The sequence below is a fragment of the Artemia sp. Qi Xiang Cuo genome, chromosome 18, assembly GCF_049724085.1.
Source record: "Artemia sp. Qi Xiang Cuo chromosome 18, ASM4972408v1, whole genome shotgun sequence".
Classification (NCBI taxonomy): domain Eukaryota; kingdom Metazoa; phylum Arthropoda; class Branchiopoda; order Anostraca; family Artemiidae; genus Artemia; species Artemia sp. Qi Xiang Cuo.
In genome coordinates, this window is record NC_142811.1 from 12,230,844 (window position 1) to 12,251,108 (window position 20,265).

The 20,265-nt window shown below is 38.2% G+C and overlaps 1 protein-coding gene across 1 annotated transcript in view; it reads right to left on the reverse strand.

Annotated features, from left to right (window-relative positions):
* The window catches only part of LOC148941207 (uncharacterized), a 324,029-nt gene that overhangs the window by 269,722 nt on the left and 34,042 nt on the right, over nt 1–20,265 (reverse strand). The window contains exon 2 of the mRNA XM_089104013.1: nt 682–968. Coding sequence (XP_088960139.1) covers nt 682–968 — 287 coding nt within the window. The remainder of the gene's footprint in view (nt 1–681; nt 969–20,265) is intronic.

The following is a 20,265-nucleotide window of genomic DNA, read 5'->3' on the forward strand; positions in this document are numbered from 1 at the left end:
TACAAATTTTTTCAACAGACAAGGTGAAATTCGGTACTAAAGATTGAATTTGACTCCTCCTAAAATCTAGTATTACAACTTTATTTTAAATGCTATTAATTTATTTATAATGATATTTATTTTAAATGCTATTTATTTTAAATGCTTTATTTTTAATGCTATTAAAATGTAAGAAGAGTATTTCAATGAATTTTGCGGAAATGACTTGAATTTCTAATGGGAAAACTGTATTTTCTTTGTATAGCACATAAGAACAGAGGGACAAATTAAAGACAGTGTTAACATGTAAAGGACTTTGGGACTCTAACAGTTTTTATTCTTTCCATTAGCTTAGAATTTCACACAGCAGAACGAACCAGGTGGATCTCAACTTTTCAGTCTTTTTTGCCTTTATGGAAGGAAATTGTACATAAGAGACTGGATCAGGCTTTAAAGAGGCGTGGTTGTTTGTCTCTAACCAAATTTTATTTCCTTGAGGATTATTTAGGAATAGTCATCAAATTAAGAAAATAAAAAAGAAATTTTATTTCCTTTGACTTTAGAAAATACGTCTTAGACGATAACCAATGAAAATGAAGCAAAATTCTTGCCAGCGAATGACAGAATTATAAGAAAGCAAATTCCTTTTTTCTTTAGGAATAAAATCTTGAGTATAACCCTCAAATAAAAAATAGATCTTACATGATTAGGATCCATAACTCTGTGCCTAGAAGCGTCTAAGTCCTGGACCTTAACAACATCCCTTAATAGTAGCTTATCAAATGGTGCTGCCAGTTGGTCTATTAAGTCATCTTCACTTTCCAGTTCTTCGACCAGCCTTGAATGTGGTCTAAGGTAGATCTGGGGTATTGAATTTTTAAAAGCTGCATTTCCTTGTCTGTACCAGGGACCTTCTTCTCGAGAAGGTGGCCGAAAATGCCTATTTGGGCTTAGGTATTTTGGGAGTTGATCTACATAGTAGTCTTCATCTGAAAAATAATAAAATTCTGAATAATATCCACTGCTAGTCCTACTTATTTATTTGCTATTAAGAAAGATCAAGGGATCGTTAAATCGCACAAGATCCATGGTAAGTTAAATCGCTTTTGGAAAACATTAATTAAAAAAAACTTTTTCCACAAAATAAGTTTTTCAGAAAAAAGTAAAGAGCTCTATTAAACCAAAAATGAACAAAAATAGAATCAAATATTCTACCAAGCATACAACTACCACAAATCAGATCAGTATCAATAATAAATGAGGCCCCCCCCCAAAAAAAAACAACAGAAATTAAAATAAATAACAGAGTCAAACTCAAAACGAGCAGAAATTAATATGAGTAGGCTCTAAACCCAATGCTTTCTAAAAACCAGAATATAATTTGCACTTTGCTGAAACAATTCGAATTAATTTACTGAAATAAATTTTCATTGTCAGTTTAATATACATATGCTGATATTTTTTCCTTAAAATCTTAATTAATTTTTGATTTCTTAAAGTTATAAAATTGAAAACATTTAAAAGAATTTTTTAAAAAGAACAAAATGGCTTTCTCAAAATTTTGATTGTAAGTGATTGGGGAAATTATGGGCATGGGGGGGGGGGGTATTTGCCCTTTGATCATTTTGACTAATAAAAAAGGCACTAGTCCTCTCAATTTTCAATCGAATTAGCCCTTTTTGAAGCCTCTACGACAAAACTTTCTATAAAAACCTTATATTCCCCAGGGGTACAAACTAGGGCTCTGTCCTGAGGGCTATGGGGGGAGGGTTCTCATTCTCAAAGACGTAATTTCCAGACCTTTCAACTAAGTTGAAAAAAATGACCATATCAAAATGTTTATCGGAAATATTTTAAGAAATGATGGGCATGGCGCAGGGGTGATTACTTACCCTCCGATTACTTTCGACTATTAAAAAGGACAACAGCCCTCTCAATTTCCAGTACAATGACCCCTTTTTGAAGTTTCTACGACAATGCTTTCTATAAAAGTATTATATGCCCCCAGGGCATAACTTACAATCTTAGCCCTGGGGGTCGTAGGGGGGCTGTCATACTCAAAAACATAATTTGCGGACCTTTCAACTATGCTATATCAAAATGTTGATCGGAAGTGTTTGGGGAAATGATTGGCGTGGGGGTGGGCATTCACCCTCCGAGCGCTTTTGACTATTAATAAGGGTACTATCCATCTCAATTCAGAATTGAATGAGCCCTTCTTGAAGTTTCTACGACAACGCAGTCTATAAAAACCTTATATTTCCCCAGGGCATAACTTAAACCTTATCCCTGAGGGCTGTGGAGGGGGGGGGGGGGTTCAAACTCAAAAACATCATTTCTGGGCCCTTGAATTACGTTCAACAAAATGGCTACATCAAAATGATGATCGGAAGTGTTTGGAGAAATAATGGGTGTGGGGAGGGGGAGGAATTCGCCCTCCAATCACTTTTGACTATTAATAAGGGTATTATCCCTCTCAATTCTCAATTGAAAGAGTCCCTTTTGAAGTTTCTACGACAACGCTTTCTATAAAAACCTTATATGCCCCCAGGGCATAATTTATAACCTTTGCCCTAGGGGCTGTGGGGGGTTAGTCATTTTCAAAGATATAGTTTCTGGACCTTTGAAGTATGTCGAAAAAAATGGCTATCTCAAGATTTTGATTGAATGTGTTCGGGAAAATGGTGGGCGCGAGAGGGGATTAGTTGTCCTCAAATCACTTTTGACTATTAAAAAGGGCACTAGCCCTTCCAATTTCCAATAGAATGAGCAAATTTTGAAGTTTCTACGACAACACTTTCTATAAGAACCTTACATGTCCCCAGGGAATAACTTACAACCCTTGCCCTGCGGGTTGGGGGGGGCGGGAGGGGGGTTGTCATCCTCAAAGACCTAATTTCAAGAATTTCAAACTACGTTGAACAAAGTGGTTATCTCAAAATTTTGATTGGATGTGTTTGGGAAAATGGTGGACGAGAGGGGGGTGGGGTCTGTTGCCCTTCAATCACTTTTGACTATTAAAAAAAGCAAAACCTCTCTCGGTTTCCAATCGAATCCTTATATGCCCCATGGTATAATTTACAACACACTACCGGAGGACTATGGGGGGTTGTCATCCTTAAAGACCTAATTTCTTTAACTCTCAATTACATATAAAAAAATGGCTATTTAAAAATTTTGATTGGATGTGATTGGGGAAATAATGGCCGTACGTGGGGGGTTAGTTGCCCTCCAATCATTTTCTACTATTAAAAAGGACACTAGCTCTTTCAATTTCTAATCGAATTTGCACTTTTTGACGTTTCTGCGACAATGCTTCCCATAAAAACCTTATATTCCCCAGGGCATAGCTAACACCTCTTGGCCTGAAGGACGTGGGAGGGGGGTCATCATCCTCAACCTCAAAGACATAATTCCCATAAGTTTCAACCGCATTGAACAGAATGGGTATTTCAAAATTATGATTGCATGTATTTGGGTAAATGGTGGGCGTGAGGGGCAGGGTGGGGGGGTTGTTGCCCTCAAGTCACTTTTGACCATTAAAAGTCGCACTAGCCCATTCAATTTCTAATTGAACAAGCCCTTTTTGAAGTTTCTACGACAACGCTTTCTATAATAACCTTATATGCCCAAAAGGCATAACTTACAACCCTTGCCCTGAGGGCGGTGGGGGGGTATGTGATCCTCCAAGACCTAATTTCCTGAAATTTCAAATACGTTGAACAGATTGGCTATCTGAAAATTTTGTTGGATGTGTTTGGGAAAATGTTGGGCGGGAGAGGGGGTTAGCTGCCCTCCAATCACTTTCGACTATTAAAAAGGGCACTAGCCCTTTCAAATTCCAATCAAATGAACCCTTTTTAAGTTTCTACGACAAAACTTTCCATAAAAACCTTATATGCCCCCAGGGTATAACTTACAACCCTTGCCCTGAGGGCTCTGAGGGGGTTGTCATCCTCAAAGATCGAAAAACTTTTAACTCTGTTGAACGAAATTGATAGCTCAAAATTTTGATTGTATTGTTTAGGGAAATGGTGGGCGTGAGAGGGGGGTTAGTTGCCCTCCAATCACTTTAGACTACTAAAACGGGCACTAGCCATTTCAATTTCCAATTGAATGAGCTTTTTTTGAAGTTTTTACGACAACGCTTTCTATAAGAATCTTATAGGCCCCCAGGACATAAATTAAAACCCTCACCCTGAGGGCTGTGGGGGGTTTGTTATCCTCAAAGACCAAATTCCAGAGCTTTCAACTACGTTGAACAAAATGGCTCAAAACTTTGATTGGATGTGTTTTGGGAAATGGTGGGCGTGAGAGGGGGTTTGGTTGCCCTCCAATCACTTTTGACTATTAGAAGGGGCACTAGCCCTTTGAATTTCCAATCGAATGAGCCCTTTTTGAAGTTTCTATGACAACTCTTTCAGTAAAAACCATATATACCCCAGGGTAGAAATTACAAACCTTGCCCTGATGACTGTGGGGGGAATGTCCTCATCAAAAACATAATTTATAGATCTTTCAACTATGTTGAACAAAATGGCTATCTTAAAATTTTGATTGTATGTGTTTGGTGAAACTGTCGTTGTCGAAGGGGTGTTAGTTGCCTTCCAATCACTTACAACTATTAAAAATAGCAGAAGCCCCTCCAATTTCTAATCGAACGAGCCCTTTTTTAAGTTTCTATTACAACTCCTTCGATACGATGTGCCCTGGTCTAAAACCAAGAAACCCAAAAAATAATAATACATTATGCCAATTTTAATCTTTACTTAGGCAGCGCTATTGCGCTGCCTATGATTATGGAAATACAAGGATGTGGGGGAGAGGGGGATATCCCATCTTCGATCACTCTCAATCTGAAAAAGGACACTAGAACTTTTGATTATCAATCCAATGAGCCCCCCTTCGAAGTACATACAATCAGTACTTCTATCTGGCCCCTGGGCATAACTTACAGCCCTTGCCTCGATCCCATCTTCGATCACTCTCAATCTGAAAAAGGACACTAGAACTTCTGATTACCAATCCAATGAGCCCCTTTTCGAAGTATATACGATCAGTCTTTCTATCTGGCCCCTGGGCATAACTTACAGTCCTTGCCCTGTGGGCTGTTCCGGGGGGGGGGAGATGTCATCCTCAAACACATAATTTATGAACCTTTCACTTACTTTGAACAAAATGCATATCTAAAAATTTTGATTGGATGTGTTTGGGGGAAAGGTGTGTGTGGGAGGGGGGTTAGTTGCCCTCCGAACACTTTCGACTATTGAAAAGGGCACTAGCCCCTTCAATTTCTAATCGAATGAGCTTTTTTACGAATGACCTCTTTTAATGCGTTGAGCAAAATGGCTATCTCAAATTTTGATTGGAAGTGCTTGGCGAACTGATGGGTGTGGGGGGGGGCACCCTCTGATTACTTGATCACCCTCTGGCCACCCGCTGATCACTTTCAATTAGTAAAAAAGACACTAGTTCTCTCAATTTCCAATCGAATGAGCCCTGTTTATTTGAAGCTTCTACGACAAAACTTTCTATTAAAACCGTATATGCCCCAAGGTCATGGCTTACGACCCTTGTCCTAAGGTATATCGGGGGGGGGGGGTATCATCCTCAAATTTCCAGACCTTTCAATTACTTTGAACAGCATGAATATATTAAAATGTTGATCGAAAATGTTAGGGGAAATGATCGGCGTGGGGGTGGGGGGGGGAGGTGATTCTCTCTCCGATTACTTTCGACTATTAGAAGGCGCAATAGGCCTCTCAGTTTCCCAAACAAATTAGCTCTTTTTGAAGTTTTTACGACACCGCTTTCTATAAAAACCTTTTATGGCCCCAGGGCATAACTTACAACCTTAGCACTGAGGGCTGTGGAGGGACGTTATGCTCAAAGACATAATTTTCAGACCCATCAACTACCTTCACAAAATTGGTTATATCAAAATGTTGATCGAAAGTGTTTGGTGAAATGATTGGCGTCAGGGGGGGGGGGGTATTCGTCCTCCGATCGCTGTTGACTATTAATAATAGCACTACTCCTCTTTATTTCCAATCGACTGACCCCTTTTTGAAGTTTATGTGACAACGCTTTCTATAAAAACCGTATATGCCCCAGGGCATAACTTACAATCCTTGCCCTGAGGGTTGGTTGGGAGGGGGGGGTGTTATCCTCAAAGACCTAATTTCCAGAACTTTCAACTACGTTGAACAAAATGCCTATCTCAAACTTTTTCTTGGATGTGTTTGGGGAAATGGTGGGCGTGAGAGAGGGGTTAGTTGCCCTCCAATCACTTTCGACTATTAAAAAGAGCACTAGCCCTTTCAATTTCCAATCCACTAACCCCTTTTTGAAGTTTATACGACAACGATTTCTATACAAACCTTATATGCCCCCAGGGCACAACTTACAACCCTTGTCCTGAGGGCTCTGAGGGAGCATCATCCTCAAAGACCGAATTTCCAGAACTTTCAACTACGTTGAACAAAATGCCTATCTCAAAATTGTGACTGGATGTGTTTGGGGAAATGGTGGGCGTGTGAGGGGGGTTAGCTGCCCTCCAGTCACTTTCAAGTATTAAAAAGGGCATTAGCCCTTTCAATTTCCAATCAAATGAGTTTTTCGAAGTTTCTATGACAATACTATCTGTAAAAACCTTATATGCCCCAAGGGCATAACTAACAAACCTTGCCCTGAGGGCTCTGAGGGGGTTATCATCCTCAAAGAAAAAACTTCCGGACCTTTTAACTACATTCAAAAAATGTCTATCTCACAGTTTTAATTGGACGTGTTTGGGGAAATGGTGGGGGTGAGAGGGGGGTTAGTTGACCTCCAATTACTTTTAAGTATTAAAAAGGGCACTATCTCTTTCAATTTGTAATCGAGTGAACTCTTTTTGAAGTTTTTACAACGCTTTCTATAAAAACCTTATATTCCCCAAGGGCATATATGGTTTTTAATGGTATAGAAAAACCTTGGTAGTGAAAGGTAGGAGAAATAATGGGTGTGATAGGGGGGTTAGTTGCCCTCTAATTTTTTTTGACTATCAAAAAGGCCACTCGCCCTTTGAATTTCCAATCAAATGGGCCCTTTTGAAATTTCTACGACAACATTTTCCATAAAAACCTTATATGACCCCAGGGCTTAACTTACAACCCTTGCCCTGAGGGCTGTGGGGGAAGTGTCCTCCTCAAAAACGTCATTTATATCCGGAAATCAACTACGTTGAACAAAATGGCTATCAAAAAATTTTGATGGAATGTGTTTGGGAAATGGTGGGCGTGGAAGGGGTGTTGTCTTCCAATCACTTTCGGCTATTAAACAGGGCACTAGCCATTCCAATGTCCATTCCAATGAGCTCTTTTTGAAGTTTCTACGACAACTCCTTCGATACGAAGTCCCCTTGTCTAAAGAACAAAAAATAATACATTGTGCTAACATTGTTCTTTACTTATGCAGCGCTATTGCGCTGCCTATGATACCACAACTTCTAAATCTACAGTCTTAGTACTTAGTACTACGAATTAGTAATACTGTCATCTTAACATTAGTGCTGTAAGTGTATCAATGACAGTTTTCTGACTGAAGGTGGAATCACTCTTTGTATATGAGAGGCAACGCTATAGCGTTGCCTATAGTAAAGGCCATACGGCTCCAATGTTCTATTATTATTTATTTATTTTTCCCAGAGGCAGTTCATATGAAAAGGGTCGTCGTAGAAACTTCAAAGGGGGCCCATTCGATTGGAAATCCAGAGTTCTAGTACCCTTTTTAATAGTCGAAAGTGATTGGAGGTTAACTAGCCCCCCCCCCGCCCATTATTCCCCCAAACACATTCAATCAAAATTTTAAGATAGCCATTCGGTTCAGCGTAGTTGATTTCCTGATAGAAAATATGTTTTTGAGGAGAACACTCCCCCACAACCCTCAGGGCAAGGGGTTTAAGTAATGCCCTGGGGGCATTTAAGGCTTTTAAAGAAGGCGTTGTCGTAGAAACTTCAAAAAGGACTCATTCAATTGGAAATTCAAAGGTCTAGTACCTATTTTAATAGTCGAAAGTGATTGGAGGGCAACTAGCCCCCCACGCCCATTATTCAGGGTTTTAAGTAATGCCCTGGGGGCATATGAGGTTTTTTTTTATAGAAGGCGTTGTCGTAGATACTTCAAAAAAGGCTCATTCGATTGGAAATTCAAAGTGCTAGTGCCTTTTTTAATAGTCGAAAGTGATTGGAGGGCAACTAACCCCCCTCTGACGCCCACCTTTTCCCCAAACACATCCAATCAAAATTTTGAGATAGCCATTTTATTAAACATAGTTTAAGTTCTTGAAATTAGGTCTTTGAGGATGACAACTCCCCACAGCCCTCAGGGCAAGGGTTGTAAGTTATGCCCTGGGGGGCCTATAAGGTTTTTATAGACAACGTTGTCGTAGAAACTTCAGAAGGGCTTATTCAACTGGAAATTTAAATGGCTAGTTCCCTTTTTAATGGTCGAAAGTGATTCTAAGGCAACTGACACCCCTTCCACACCCACTATTTCCCCAAACACATGCAATCAAAATTTCGAGATAGCCATTTTGTTCAACGTAGTTGAAAATTCTGGAAATTATGTTTTTGAACAGGACACTCCCCCCAGAGTCTTCAGGGGCAGGGGTTATAAGTTATGCCCTGGGAGCATATATGGTTCTTATGGAAGGAATGCTCGTATAAACTTCAAAGAGGGCTAATTTGATTGGAAATTAAAAGCTATTGTTAACCTTTTAAGCGTCAAAAGATATTGGAAAGTACCCAGCTCCCCCCCCCCCCCCGAAGTCTTTTTTCCCAAATGCATCCAATAAAAATTTTAAGATAGCTATTTTGTTAAAATTAGTTCAAAGATCATAAAACGAAAATTCTGGTGTTGACACGACCCCCAGGGCCCAGGGACTGGCGCTGTAAGTTATGCCCTGGGGGCATATAGGGGTCTCATGAAAGGGATGCTCGTATTAACTTCAAAGAAGGCTCATTTGATTGGAAATTGAAAGTTCTAGTTCACTTTTTAGGAGTCAAAAAAGATTGGAGGGCACCTAGCCCCCCTAAGCCCCTCCACGCCCTTTTTTACTCAAACACATCCGATAAGAATTTTGAAATATTTTTTTTTTAAATAGTTCTAATACCATATAACGAAAACTAAGGGGTCAACACAGCCCCCCAGGGCCCGAGGACAGGTGTTGTAAGTTATAGGGAAATATATGGTTCTTATTGAAGGGATGCTCGTAAAAAAATCAGAGATGGCTCGTTTGATTTGAAATTGAAAGTTCTAGTTCAGTTGTTTAGAGTCAAAATAGATTGGATGGCAACTAGCCCTCCCCCATGCCCCTTTTTCCCCAACTGCATCGAATGGAAATTTTGAGGTAGCCATTAAGTTAAAAATTGCTCGAAAGTCAGATAACAAAAACTCAGGTGTCGTCATAACCCCCAGGGCCCGGGGGCAGGTGTTGTAAGTTATGTCCTGGGGCATATATTGTTCGTATGAAAGGAATGCTCGTATAAACTTCAGAGAGGGCTCATTTGATTGGATATTGAAAGTTTAAGCTCATTTTTAATAGTCAAAAGAGATTCAAGGGCAGTGTGGTTCTTGTGAAAGGGATGTTCGTAAAAACTTCATAGAGTTGGAACAAGCGTCCAGGAGCCACAACAGCAGGAAAATGTTCAAACTCCTGGAAGAAGTGACAAGAAAAGCTCCTGTAACGGTTGAGACACCGAAAGATAAGTCCGGGGAACTCATCCAAACAGAAGAAGGACGCATGGAACACTGGCGAGAGCATTTTTCTGAGCTACTGAACCCTGTCAAACCCCCGTGCAATCTACCTGCCTTCTCGAGTGCTGCTAGAGAGCCCTACGCAATAAACCTCGATCCACCAAGTATTGCGGACGTACAAAAAGTGCTGAAGTGCATGTAAAACAATAAAACTCCTGGAGAGGATAGGATCCCTTTTGGAATGTTCACGTCATCACCAACTCTACTATGCCAACTAACCAACCTTTTTGTCCAGGTTTGGACGACGAAGACCTTCCCAAAAGACTGGAAAGTATCAGTCTTCGTTCCGCTATACAAAAAAGGAGATAAGGCCATTTGCAGAAACTATAGAGGTATCTCCCTGATCGACCATGCCATGAAGATCTTCTGCGTCATTCTTTTGAATCGATTCAAAGACGCACGTGACAAGTTAACCCGTCCTGAAAAAGCATGCTTCAGACCAGGAAAAGGCTGTCCAGAACAGATATTGACGATTCACCTCATCCTTCAGCAATACAGCAGGTTTCACCTACCCCTTCTCATCGCCTTTATTGACTTTGCAGCTGCCTTTGACTCTCTCATCAGAGAGGAGCAATGGAGAATTATGGCTGAAGACGGTGCGCCACAGGAGCTCATTGAGATATTCCGAAGTGCGTATAAGGACGCTGAGACTTGCGTCCGTGTTTCCGGCCATGACACCCCTAAGTTTCCAGTGGAGTTTGGGTAAAGCAGGGATGTCCGCTTTCGCCTATATTTTTCAACTACGCGACAGACTGGACCATGTATAATGCAATGAGAAACCACAGCGGAATAGTCTTTGGACAAATAGCTGGTTTCCTCCAGCCCCTGACAGATCTGGACTTCGCAGACGACGTTGCTGAGCTGGGAACTACCCCAGACAGCCTACAAGGCATGATCAACAATACCTATGAGGTCTCAAAGCGTATCGGACTGGCCATCAGCAGCGCAAAGACTAAAGTATTGGCTCTCAACCAACCTGCTCCTTGCCAAGTTACCCTCGACGGTGAGCCAATGGAAAGCGTTGAGGAATTCAAGTATCTTGGCTCTATCATAACACCAGGCGGAGCTGAAAAGGATATCTCTGCCCGCATAGCAAAAGCCTGGGGAGTCTTTACTAGTCTGAAAAAAGCATTATGGACCAGACGGGAGATCTCAACCAAAACAAAAGTCAGAATCTATGGTGCAGCTGTTCGAGCAGTACTACTGTATGCTTGCGAGACATGGCCGATCAAGGCTGAAGACGCGAGAACTTTGGACGTGTTTGACCACCGCTGCCTTCGTTACATCCTCCGCATTAAGAGATGGGAAAGGATTTCCAATAGTGAAGTAAGGAGTCGCTGTGGCCAATCAGGAGAGCTATCGCTTATCATTAAAAGACGTCGCCTGAAGCTCCTCGGCCACACATTGCGCCGTCCTGAAGGCACGATATGTCAAGCCGTCCTTGTCTGCGAACCAGCCCCCTCCAGGAAACGTAAACCAGGAGGACAAAAGAAGAACCTGTGGCAAAAATTCAAGGAGGACCTGGAACAGTGGGGAGGATTCAGGAGACACAGTCGGAGATGGGACAAAGACTGGCTGAAGATCGCCGGAGAAGCTGCAGCCGACAGGTCCAAGTGGGCGTCGGAAGTCATCCCAAGATCCTTTGGTGCCGGGCAGGACATTTCATCGTCTGGTTCCCGCCGAAAGTAAAGTAAAGTAAGTAAACCCATCCGATACAAATTTTGAGATATCAATTTTGTTAAAAATAGTTCAAACGTCAGTTAATAAAAACTCCGAAGCTGACTCAAACCCATTTTTTTACTTTGATATTGTTACTTTGATATCAGTTTTGATACTTTGATGAATATTTGTTTTTTTTTAAGTTTGATTTTGAAATAATGAATTAAAAAAAAAAATTTAAGCCAAAAAAATTTTTTGCAATCAAAAACACACAAAAATTAATTAAAAAAAACTTTCCGAAAATTAAGTTTTTCAAAGAAAAATAAAGGCCATTTTAAACTTAAGCTCAGCAGATACAAATATTTTTTAAATTCAAACTCAAAACAACCAGAAATTACTATTAAAGAATAAATCAAACCCAAAACGAGCAGAAATTAAATAAACAATCATAGCAAAAGCATACAACAAGTAATAATATAAATGAATGAATAGATCTTAAAGCGAGTAATGCATAGATTGAATATGAAAATCAAGCTTAAGACGAAAAAAATGTTTTCTATTGAAGTACAAATGAAACTTAAAACGAACAGAAATTAAATAAACAATCAATGCAAACAAAAATAAAATAGATTATAGATTAATGCAAATTAATAGATAAGTCTTAGAACGAGTGAAACTTAAATTGAATATGCAAATCAAGCTTGAAAAGAACAAAAATTACCACAAACAAGAGTTTGGGTATGACCTCCTTCTCTCACTGTAAAAGTCTAAAACCTACTGCGTCATTGGCGTTTAAAGCACTTAAAGCATAAAAAATAAACTTTTTTCACGGTGGTTTTCATTTAAAATTAGGTTTTCGTGAATACTTTTGCATCTAGACTTTTGAGGAGGCCAGACACAGCGAGAAAATGGTATGCCAGACTGAACAATATAAAAACTTCCATGAAAATACTGATTTCTAGATACACTTAAAATTAATTCGATTAGTTTTTTCTCCCACCAGCTGGGAAAACTAAAATTTGTTTTCCCAGAATGAAAGTGTAGGTCTGTTATGATATCTAAAGTCGCTCTTGGTTGTTCATTAAAAAAAACAATTTTTTTCAACTGAAAGTAAGGAGTAACATTAAAACTTAAAACGAACAAAAATTATTATGTATATGAGGAGGATCGCCCCCTCGTCAGTACCTCCCTCTTTACACTAAGTTTGAATTTTGTCCCAATCCCTTAAGGGTGACTCCTGAATTACAGAGGCCGTTTATATAGAATAAAAATCTGTTTTAAAACTACTAAAAAAAACTTTACCGCAAGGAGCGAAGTATTGACGAGGGAGGGGACAACCCATCTCATATACGTAATAATTTTTGTTCGTCTTTAGTTTTATGTTACTCCTTACTTTTAGTTGAAAAAACTTGTTTTTATTTAATTTCTGAAAGTTTTTTTAAATAATGCTGGGAAATCTGGCTCCCCCTCCAAGGAAAATTCTTTTCCCCCATGAAATTTCACTCCATGTGAAAGTCCTCCCACGTAACTCCACCATAAAAATCCCAAATGAGAACGCATGTATGCTTCCCAATATCCAATGCTATATGTAAACAATGGTCAAAGCTCATAACATGCAGACTTTCCCCCCTAGGACTGTGGGGGGGGGGGTTTAGTCATCCTCGAAGACAAAATTTAATGATTTTTCTCAAAATTTTGGTTGGGTGACTTTGGAAAAAATGAGCGTGGGAGGGGTTTATCTTCCCTCCAATATTTTTGGTCGCTTAAAAAGGGCACTAGTACTGTTTATTTCCGATCATTTGAGTCTCCTTCCGGTCTTCTCTGGTCACTGGTAAGATATGATTATCCTTGGAAATAAAAAAAATAAATAAATAAACATGCAACCGTGATCACACATTCTGAAGAAAAGTGCAAAATTTCACATTTTTGTACATAGGAGCTTGACAAATTTTACGTTTTTTAATAAGCATCAAATTTCGATTCTTTTGATGTGTCTATTGTTAACAAGACTGTGTTTTTTAGATTTTCACTTGCTATTGAGCAACCTCGCTCCTTACCTATAGTTCGTTACCACAAACTGTTTGATAAAACGTTTCATGAATGCTCATTTGTTTCACTTTTAATTTTAAGAAACTAATTTATTAAATAAAACTTTAAAGGAGTTTAATAAACAATATACTGTTCAAAGCCAAGTGATGAAATACTTAGAACAATAATAGCACCTGTAGTAAACGCAGGTGCATTCTGGATTGTAAAAAATTTATTTTGGCAGTTTTCAGATGGCTAAAATATCTTTTTCTTTTGTTTTTAAACATTTTCTTCAAAAGAAAAACACAAAATCAGAAACATAAAGGGTCGAAATTGGAAAGATAGAGAGGTGAGAGAGATAGAGAGAGAAAGAGGAAGATAGAATGCGAGAAAGAAAGGGAGGGAGAAAGAAAGAGATTAAGAGTGATAGAAGGAAACTTTAAAATAGATCAATGGTATGGTTTTTCAGACCAAAAACTGCTTTATAGGCTGGGAGACGGTTTTGTTCCTCATGCTTCAATTTATCCTTTTCCAGGACTGCAAATACGACCTCAAAAACATATATTTTCGAAAAAAAAGCGAACTTTTTTCATATGAAATTAGTACATTCTTTTAAGTCTCATTAAAGCTATTGTAGTTCTTCCTATTTTTAATGAATACGGCCATGGCTAGCGCTGTATGCATGGATAAAGTCTTTGTAGAGCTTCCAAAATCAATTCTTGTTAGCAGACTCATATAATAACTAAATTACAAGAAAAATAACGAATATCTTTGTTGTGAATGCATACCATACAAAATGGCTAAATATTACTTGTGTTTGATTAGATGACAATTTCACATGGAGGCTGCTCATCGTCTATTGTTGATTTACAAGGGTTTATCCAGAAATCTGGATATGGGAGAGCGCCACTACAATCACACAAATACCCATTTTTAAAGCTGTTAAACTTGCAGTTCTTTGACGTTTCTTTTTTTTCAAAAAATCAATAAACGCAATTGTAATTGACAAAACATAAATGCTTTCTCTAATGCTTGTAACATATTTTTTACTATTATTATTCAATAGGAGGGGAGCTTGAGCTTATAACTCTCCCCTCGCCCCTTCCTAGACTATGCCTTTGTAGAAGCGCATTTACCCCTGTGCCTGTCTGTTTTTGGTTTCGTCATAAATTTCACCTTACCTTGGTGTACAGAAATTGAACTATTGAGTAGCGCTGCGGCTCCCTGGGAATTACTCCTTAAATAAAAAAAAAACAAGTTTTTTAAGCTGAAAGTAAGGAGCGACATTAAAACTTAAAACGAACAGAAATTATTCCGTATATGAAAGCGGCTGTCCCCTCCTCAACGCCTCGCTCTTTACGCTAAATTTTTTTATTGTTTTAAAAAATAAAGTTGTGAGACAGAGTCAAACTTTAGCGTAAAGAGCGAGGCGTTGAGGAGGGACAGTCCCTTTCATATAGGGAATAATTTCTGTTCGTTTTAAGTTTTAATGTCGCTCCTTACTTTCAGTTTAAAAAACTTGTTTTTTTTATATTTAATTTCTGATCGTTTTTAGTTAATGCAGCTTTTATTTGCATAAAAATTTTACTTTTCTTTTGCTAAATGGATGTCTTTACAAATTATCTTACGTAACTAACTTCTATTTTCGTATATTTTTCTTCTGGCAAAAAATACAAAGTTGCAGATTTTTGCAGATATGAGCTTGAAACCTATGTAATAAAGTTTTCTGATACGCTGAATCTGACGGTGTGATTTTCATTAAAATTCTTTCACTTGTAGGGGATGTTTCCCCCCTCTTTATAAAATCGAGTAAATTTTCTCAGGCTCGTAGCCTTTGATGAGTAATACTAAATTAATAAAATTTATATATTTAGAATCAGCATTATAAACACATTCTTTTGATACATTTATTGACATCAAAATTCCGTTTTTAAAAGTTTCGATTACTATTGAGCCGTATCGCTTGTTTTTTTATTGTTTTTTTTTATTACGTATATGTTATTACATATATGAGGGGGTTCTCCCCTTATTCAATACCAAGCTCTTTACGTTAAAATTAAAAAAAAAAATTTTTTAACAAAACGCTGAATCACAAAGGCCTTTTAATTAGAATAGATAGCTCTTTTGAAAGCACTAAAAAAAAACTGTAGCATAAAGAGTGAGGTATTGACTTGGGGGAGAACCCCCTCACATACGTTATAATTTCTGTTCGTTTTAAGTTCTAATATTCCTTCTTACATTTCAGTTGAAAAAACTTTTTTTTTTATTTAATTTCTGATCGTTTTTTAAATAATGCTTGGAAATCCGGCGCCCCCTTCAGAAACCTTTCCCTTCCCCCAAAGACACATCCTCTACGGAACTCTTCTCTAGAGTAACCCCCTCCTATAGCCCCCCCCCACCAGAATAAATCCTTCCTGAAAATGGTTGTATACTTCCCAATAACCAATAAATAATGCTGGCAAGTCCGGCGCCCCCTTCATGGCAATTTCCCTTCCCCCATGAAAACTTCCTTCATGAACAGATCCTCCAACATAACCCCCGAGCCCCCCATCCCACCCCCAAACAGAAAAAAAAACCACCAGAAAACATATGTATACTTCCGAATAACCAAAACTATATGTTAACATTGGGTAAAGTTCATAACTTTTAGCCCTCCCTCTGGGTACTTCGGGGGATTAAGTCATCCTAAAAGACATATTTATCATATTTTCGACCATGCTGAACAAAATGGCTATCTCAAAATTTTGATCGGGTGACTTTGGGAAAAAAATAACCGTGGGAGGGGGCCTAGTTGCCCTCCATTTTTTTGGTCACTTAAAAAGGGAACTAGAACTTTTAATTTCCGTTCCAATGAGCTCTCCCACGATATTCTAGGACCACTGGGTCGATAAGATCACCCCTGGAAAAAAACAAAAAATAAACACGCATCCGTGATCTTTCTTCTGGCAAAAAATGCAAAATTCCACATTTTTGTAGATAGGTGCTTGAAACTTCTGTAGCAGGGTTCTCTGATATGCTGAATATGATGTTATGATTTTCATTAAGGTTCTATAGCTTTTACGAGGTCTTCCCCATTTTTTTGAAAATCAGCAAATTTTCTCAGGCGCGTAACTTTTGATAAGTAGCACTAAACTTGATGAAAGTTATATATTTGAAATCAGCATTGAAATCTGATTCTTTTGATATATCTATTGGTATCAAAAACTCGTTTTCTAGAGTTTCGGTTACCATTGAGCCGGGTCGCTCGTTACTTACAGTTCGTTACCACGAACTATTTGAAACATAGCCGTACTAAATTAGTGCGGATGTTTTTTCGGCCACTTTCGACAAAAGATATTTTTTTTAAGAATAAAGCCATTTTTTCTACATTAGCTTTTCTATAATATTAATCAAAAAAACTTTTTGCGCAAAATAAGTTGTCAAAAAAAAGTAAAGAACTCCATTAAACCAAAAATGAACACAAATAGAATCAAATAATATACCAAGCATACAACTACCACAAATCAGTATCAATAAATAAATGAAACCCAAAACAAACAGAAAATAAAACCAGTCAAACTCAAAACGAGCAGAAATTAATCTGAGTAGAGTTTAAAACCCTATGCTTTCTTAAAGCTAGGATATAATTTTTACTTTACTGAAAAAAATTCAGATGAATTTACTGGAAAATATGTGAATTGTCAGTTTAATGTATATATTCTGACATATATTACTTAAAATCTTAATTGATATTTGTGTTCTTAAATTTATACGTGAAACCATTTAAAAAAATTTTTTTTCAGTAAAGTACAAATTATATTCTGGCTTTTACAAAGCATAGGGCTTAGAACCCTACTCAGATTAATTTTTGCTCGTTTTGAGTTTTACTTATTTTAATTTCTGTTTGTTTTGGGTTTCATTTATTTATTGATATTGATTTATGGTAATTGTATGCTTGGTAGATTATTTGACTCTATTTTTGATCATTTTTGGTTAAAAAAAGGCACTAGTCCTCTCAATTTCCAATCGAATGAGCCTTTTTGAAGCTTCTACGACAAAAATTCCTATAGAAACGTTATATGCCCCAAGGGCATAACTCACAACCCTTCTCATGAGGGCTATGGGGATATGGTTGTCATCCTTAAATACATAATTTCCAGACCTTTCAACTACGTTGAAAAAAATGGCCATATAAAAATGTTGATCGGATACGTTTTGGGAAATGATGGGCGTTGGGGGGGGGGGCAAATCTCCCTCTGATTAATTTTGACTATTCAAAAGGGCAATAGCCCTCTCTATTTCCAAACGAAAGAGCCCTTTTTGAAGTTTTTACGACAACGCTTTCTATATGACATTATTTGTCCCTAGGCCATAACTTACAACCTTAGCCCTGAGGGCTGTTGGGGGCGGGGTTTTCAAACTCAATAACATAATTTCCGGACCCTTCAACTACGTTCAACAAAATTGCTATATCAAAATATTCATCGGAAGTGTTTGGGGAAATGATGTATATGGGGGGGGGTATTTACCCTCCAATCGCTTTTGACTATTAATAAGGGCACTAGCCCTCTCAATTCCTAATTGAATGAGTCCTTTTTGAAGTTTCAACGACAACGCTGGCAAAGACCTAATTTCCAGAACTTTCAACTACGTTGAACAAAATGTCTATCTCAAAATTTTGATTGGATGTGCTTGGGGAAATGGTAGGCTTGAGAGGGGTGTTAGCTGCCCTGCAATCACTTTTGACTATTAAATAGGGTACTAGCGATTTCAATTTTCAATCGAATGAATCCTTTTTGAAGTGTCTACGACAACGCTTATAAAACCATATGTGCCCCCTGGGCATAACTTACAACCCTTGCGCTGAGGGCTGTGGGGGAGTGTCATCCCCAAAGACATAATTTAAAACCTTTTCAACTACGTTGAACAAAATGGCTATCTCAAAATTTTTATTGGATATTTTTGGGGAAATGGTGGGCATGGGAGGGTTGTTAGATTTCCCCCAATTACTTTTGACTAATAAAAAAGGGCACTAGCCCTTCAAAGTTTTTGAAATTTCTATTACAACGCTTTATAAATAACCCTAGATGCCCCCAGGGTAAAACTTACAACCAGGATAAAACTTACTTGCCCTTAGGGGTGTGGTGGATTTGGCATCCTCTAAAACTTTATATCCTAAACTTTCAACTACGTTGAATAAAATGGCTATCTCAAAATTTTGATTGGATATGTTTGGGGAAAAGGTGGGCTTAAGAGATGTGATAACTGCCCTCCAATCACTTTCGACTATTAAAAAGGGCACTAGGCCTTAAAACTTCCATTCAAATTAGCCCTTTTGGAAGTTTCTACGACAATACTTTCTATAAAAATCTTCTACGTCCCCAGGGCATAACTTACAACCCTTACCCTGAGGGCTGTTGGGGATTTTCCTCCTCAAAAACATAATTTCTATCTGGAAATCAGGTACGCTGAACTAATTGACTATCTCAAAATTTTGATTGAATGTGTTTGGGGAAATGGTGGGCGTGAAAGGGGCGTTAGTGGCCTTCCAATCACTTTCGACTATTTAAAAGGGCCATACCCACTCCAGTTTCCAATCAAATGACCTTTTTTCGAAGTTTCTACGACAACTCCTTCGATACGAAGTTTCCTGGTCTAGAACCGAAAAAATAAATAATACATTGTTCCAGCATCGTTCTTTACTTAGGCAGCGCGATTGAGCTGTCTATGATTTTCATTTAAATTAGTCAAATCTAACTTTCTTCAAACCTAAATTTTATGGACGAAACATCAACTGATTACTTAAGTATGAGTGTTTTAATAAATAAAACCGAATATTTTTAACACTAGGCTAGTATAGATATTTTGTATAAAGGTTTAAACTCGTCAAATTTCACTTAGCATACTTAGTGCTAACTTCATATGACTTCTTCTTCGGCTGTCCATACTCTACAAAATAAATGTAATAATAAAGAAAATTCGGTTTTTTCTTAGAAAATCTAACATATTGCTTGTTCGTTACCTGCTAGTACAAAACGTACCTCTGATCTATCATTTGCATCGGTTCATTTCCTACGACAAAATGACATTGCAATATTTTCTTTTCCTTTTTCAAATTACGAATGAAGTGAAGGCCTAGCATTTGATGTCTTTTTTTAATAGAATTATTTACAAGAATTGTAAATCAAGTATTGGATAGACGGGGTTCTAAACACTTAGCCAACCAGCCAATTTTCAATTATTGAAATACACAAGTTAACAGCAAGATATTAGGGGGGCTTATGAGGCCGGCAGCTCAAATCCTAATTTGGTTAGGCCTTGGTGTGATTTTAAAAATGATCAGAAATTAAACAAAAAAAAACAAACAAGCTTTTAGCTGATAACAAGGAGCAGCATTAAAACTCAAAACAAGCAGAAGTTATTGCATATAAGCCGTGCTGTTCACCCCTCATCTTCTTGCTCTTTTTGTTTAAGTTTGACATTTTGTCCCAATTTTTAAAGAACGAATCCTGAAACAGGGTCTAGAAAATTTCCCCCTCAGAAAATCCCCCCAGGAGATTCCCCCGGTAATTCCCCCCGGAAATTCCTCCCCCCCCCCCCAAAAAAAAAAAAAATTCCCCCCGTAGGAGATTTCCCCCCAGAAATTACACCCCGTAGGAGATTCACCCAGGAAATTTTCCCCCGCAGGGGATTTCCCCTACCCTCCTTTCTTGGAAATTTCCCCCTGTAGAAGATTCCGACCCTCCTAGCTCCACAAGGTCCGTGAGACTTTGAGACTAAAATTGTCTCATAAACCTTCCTGACTGCTATAGGCGTCTTGACAGT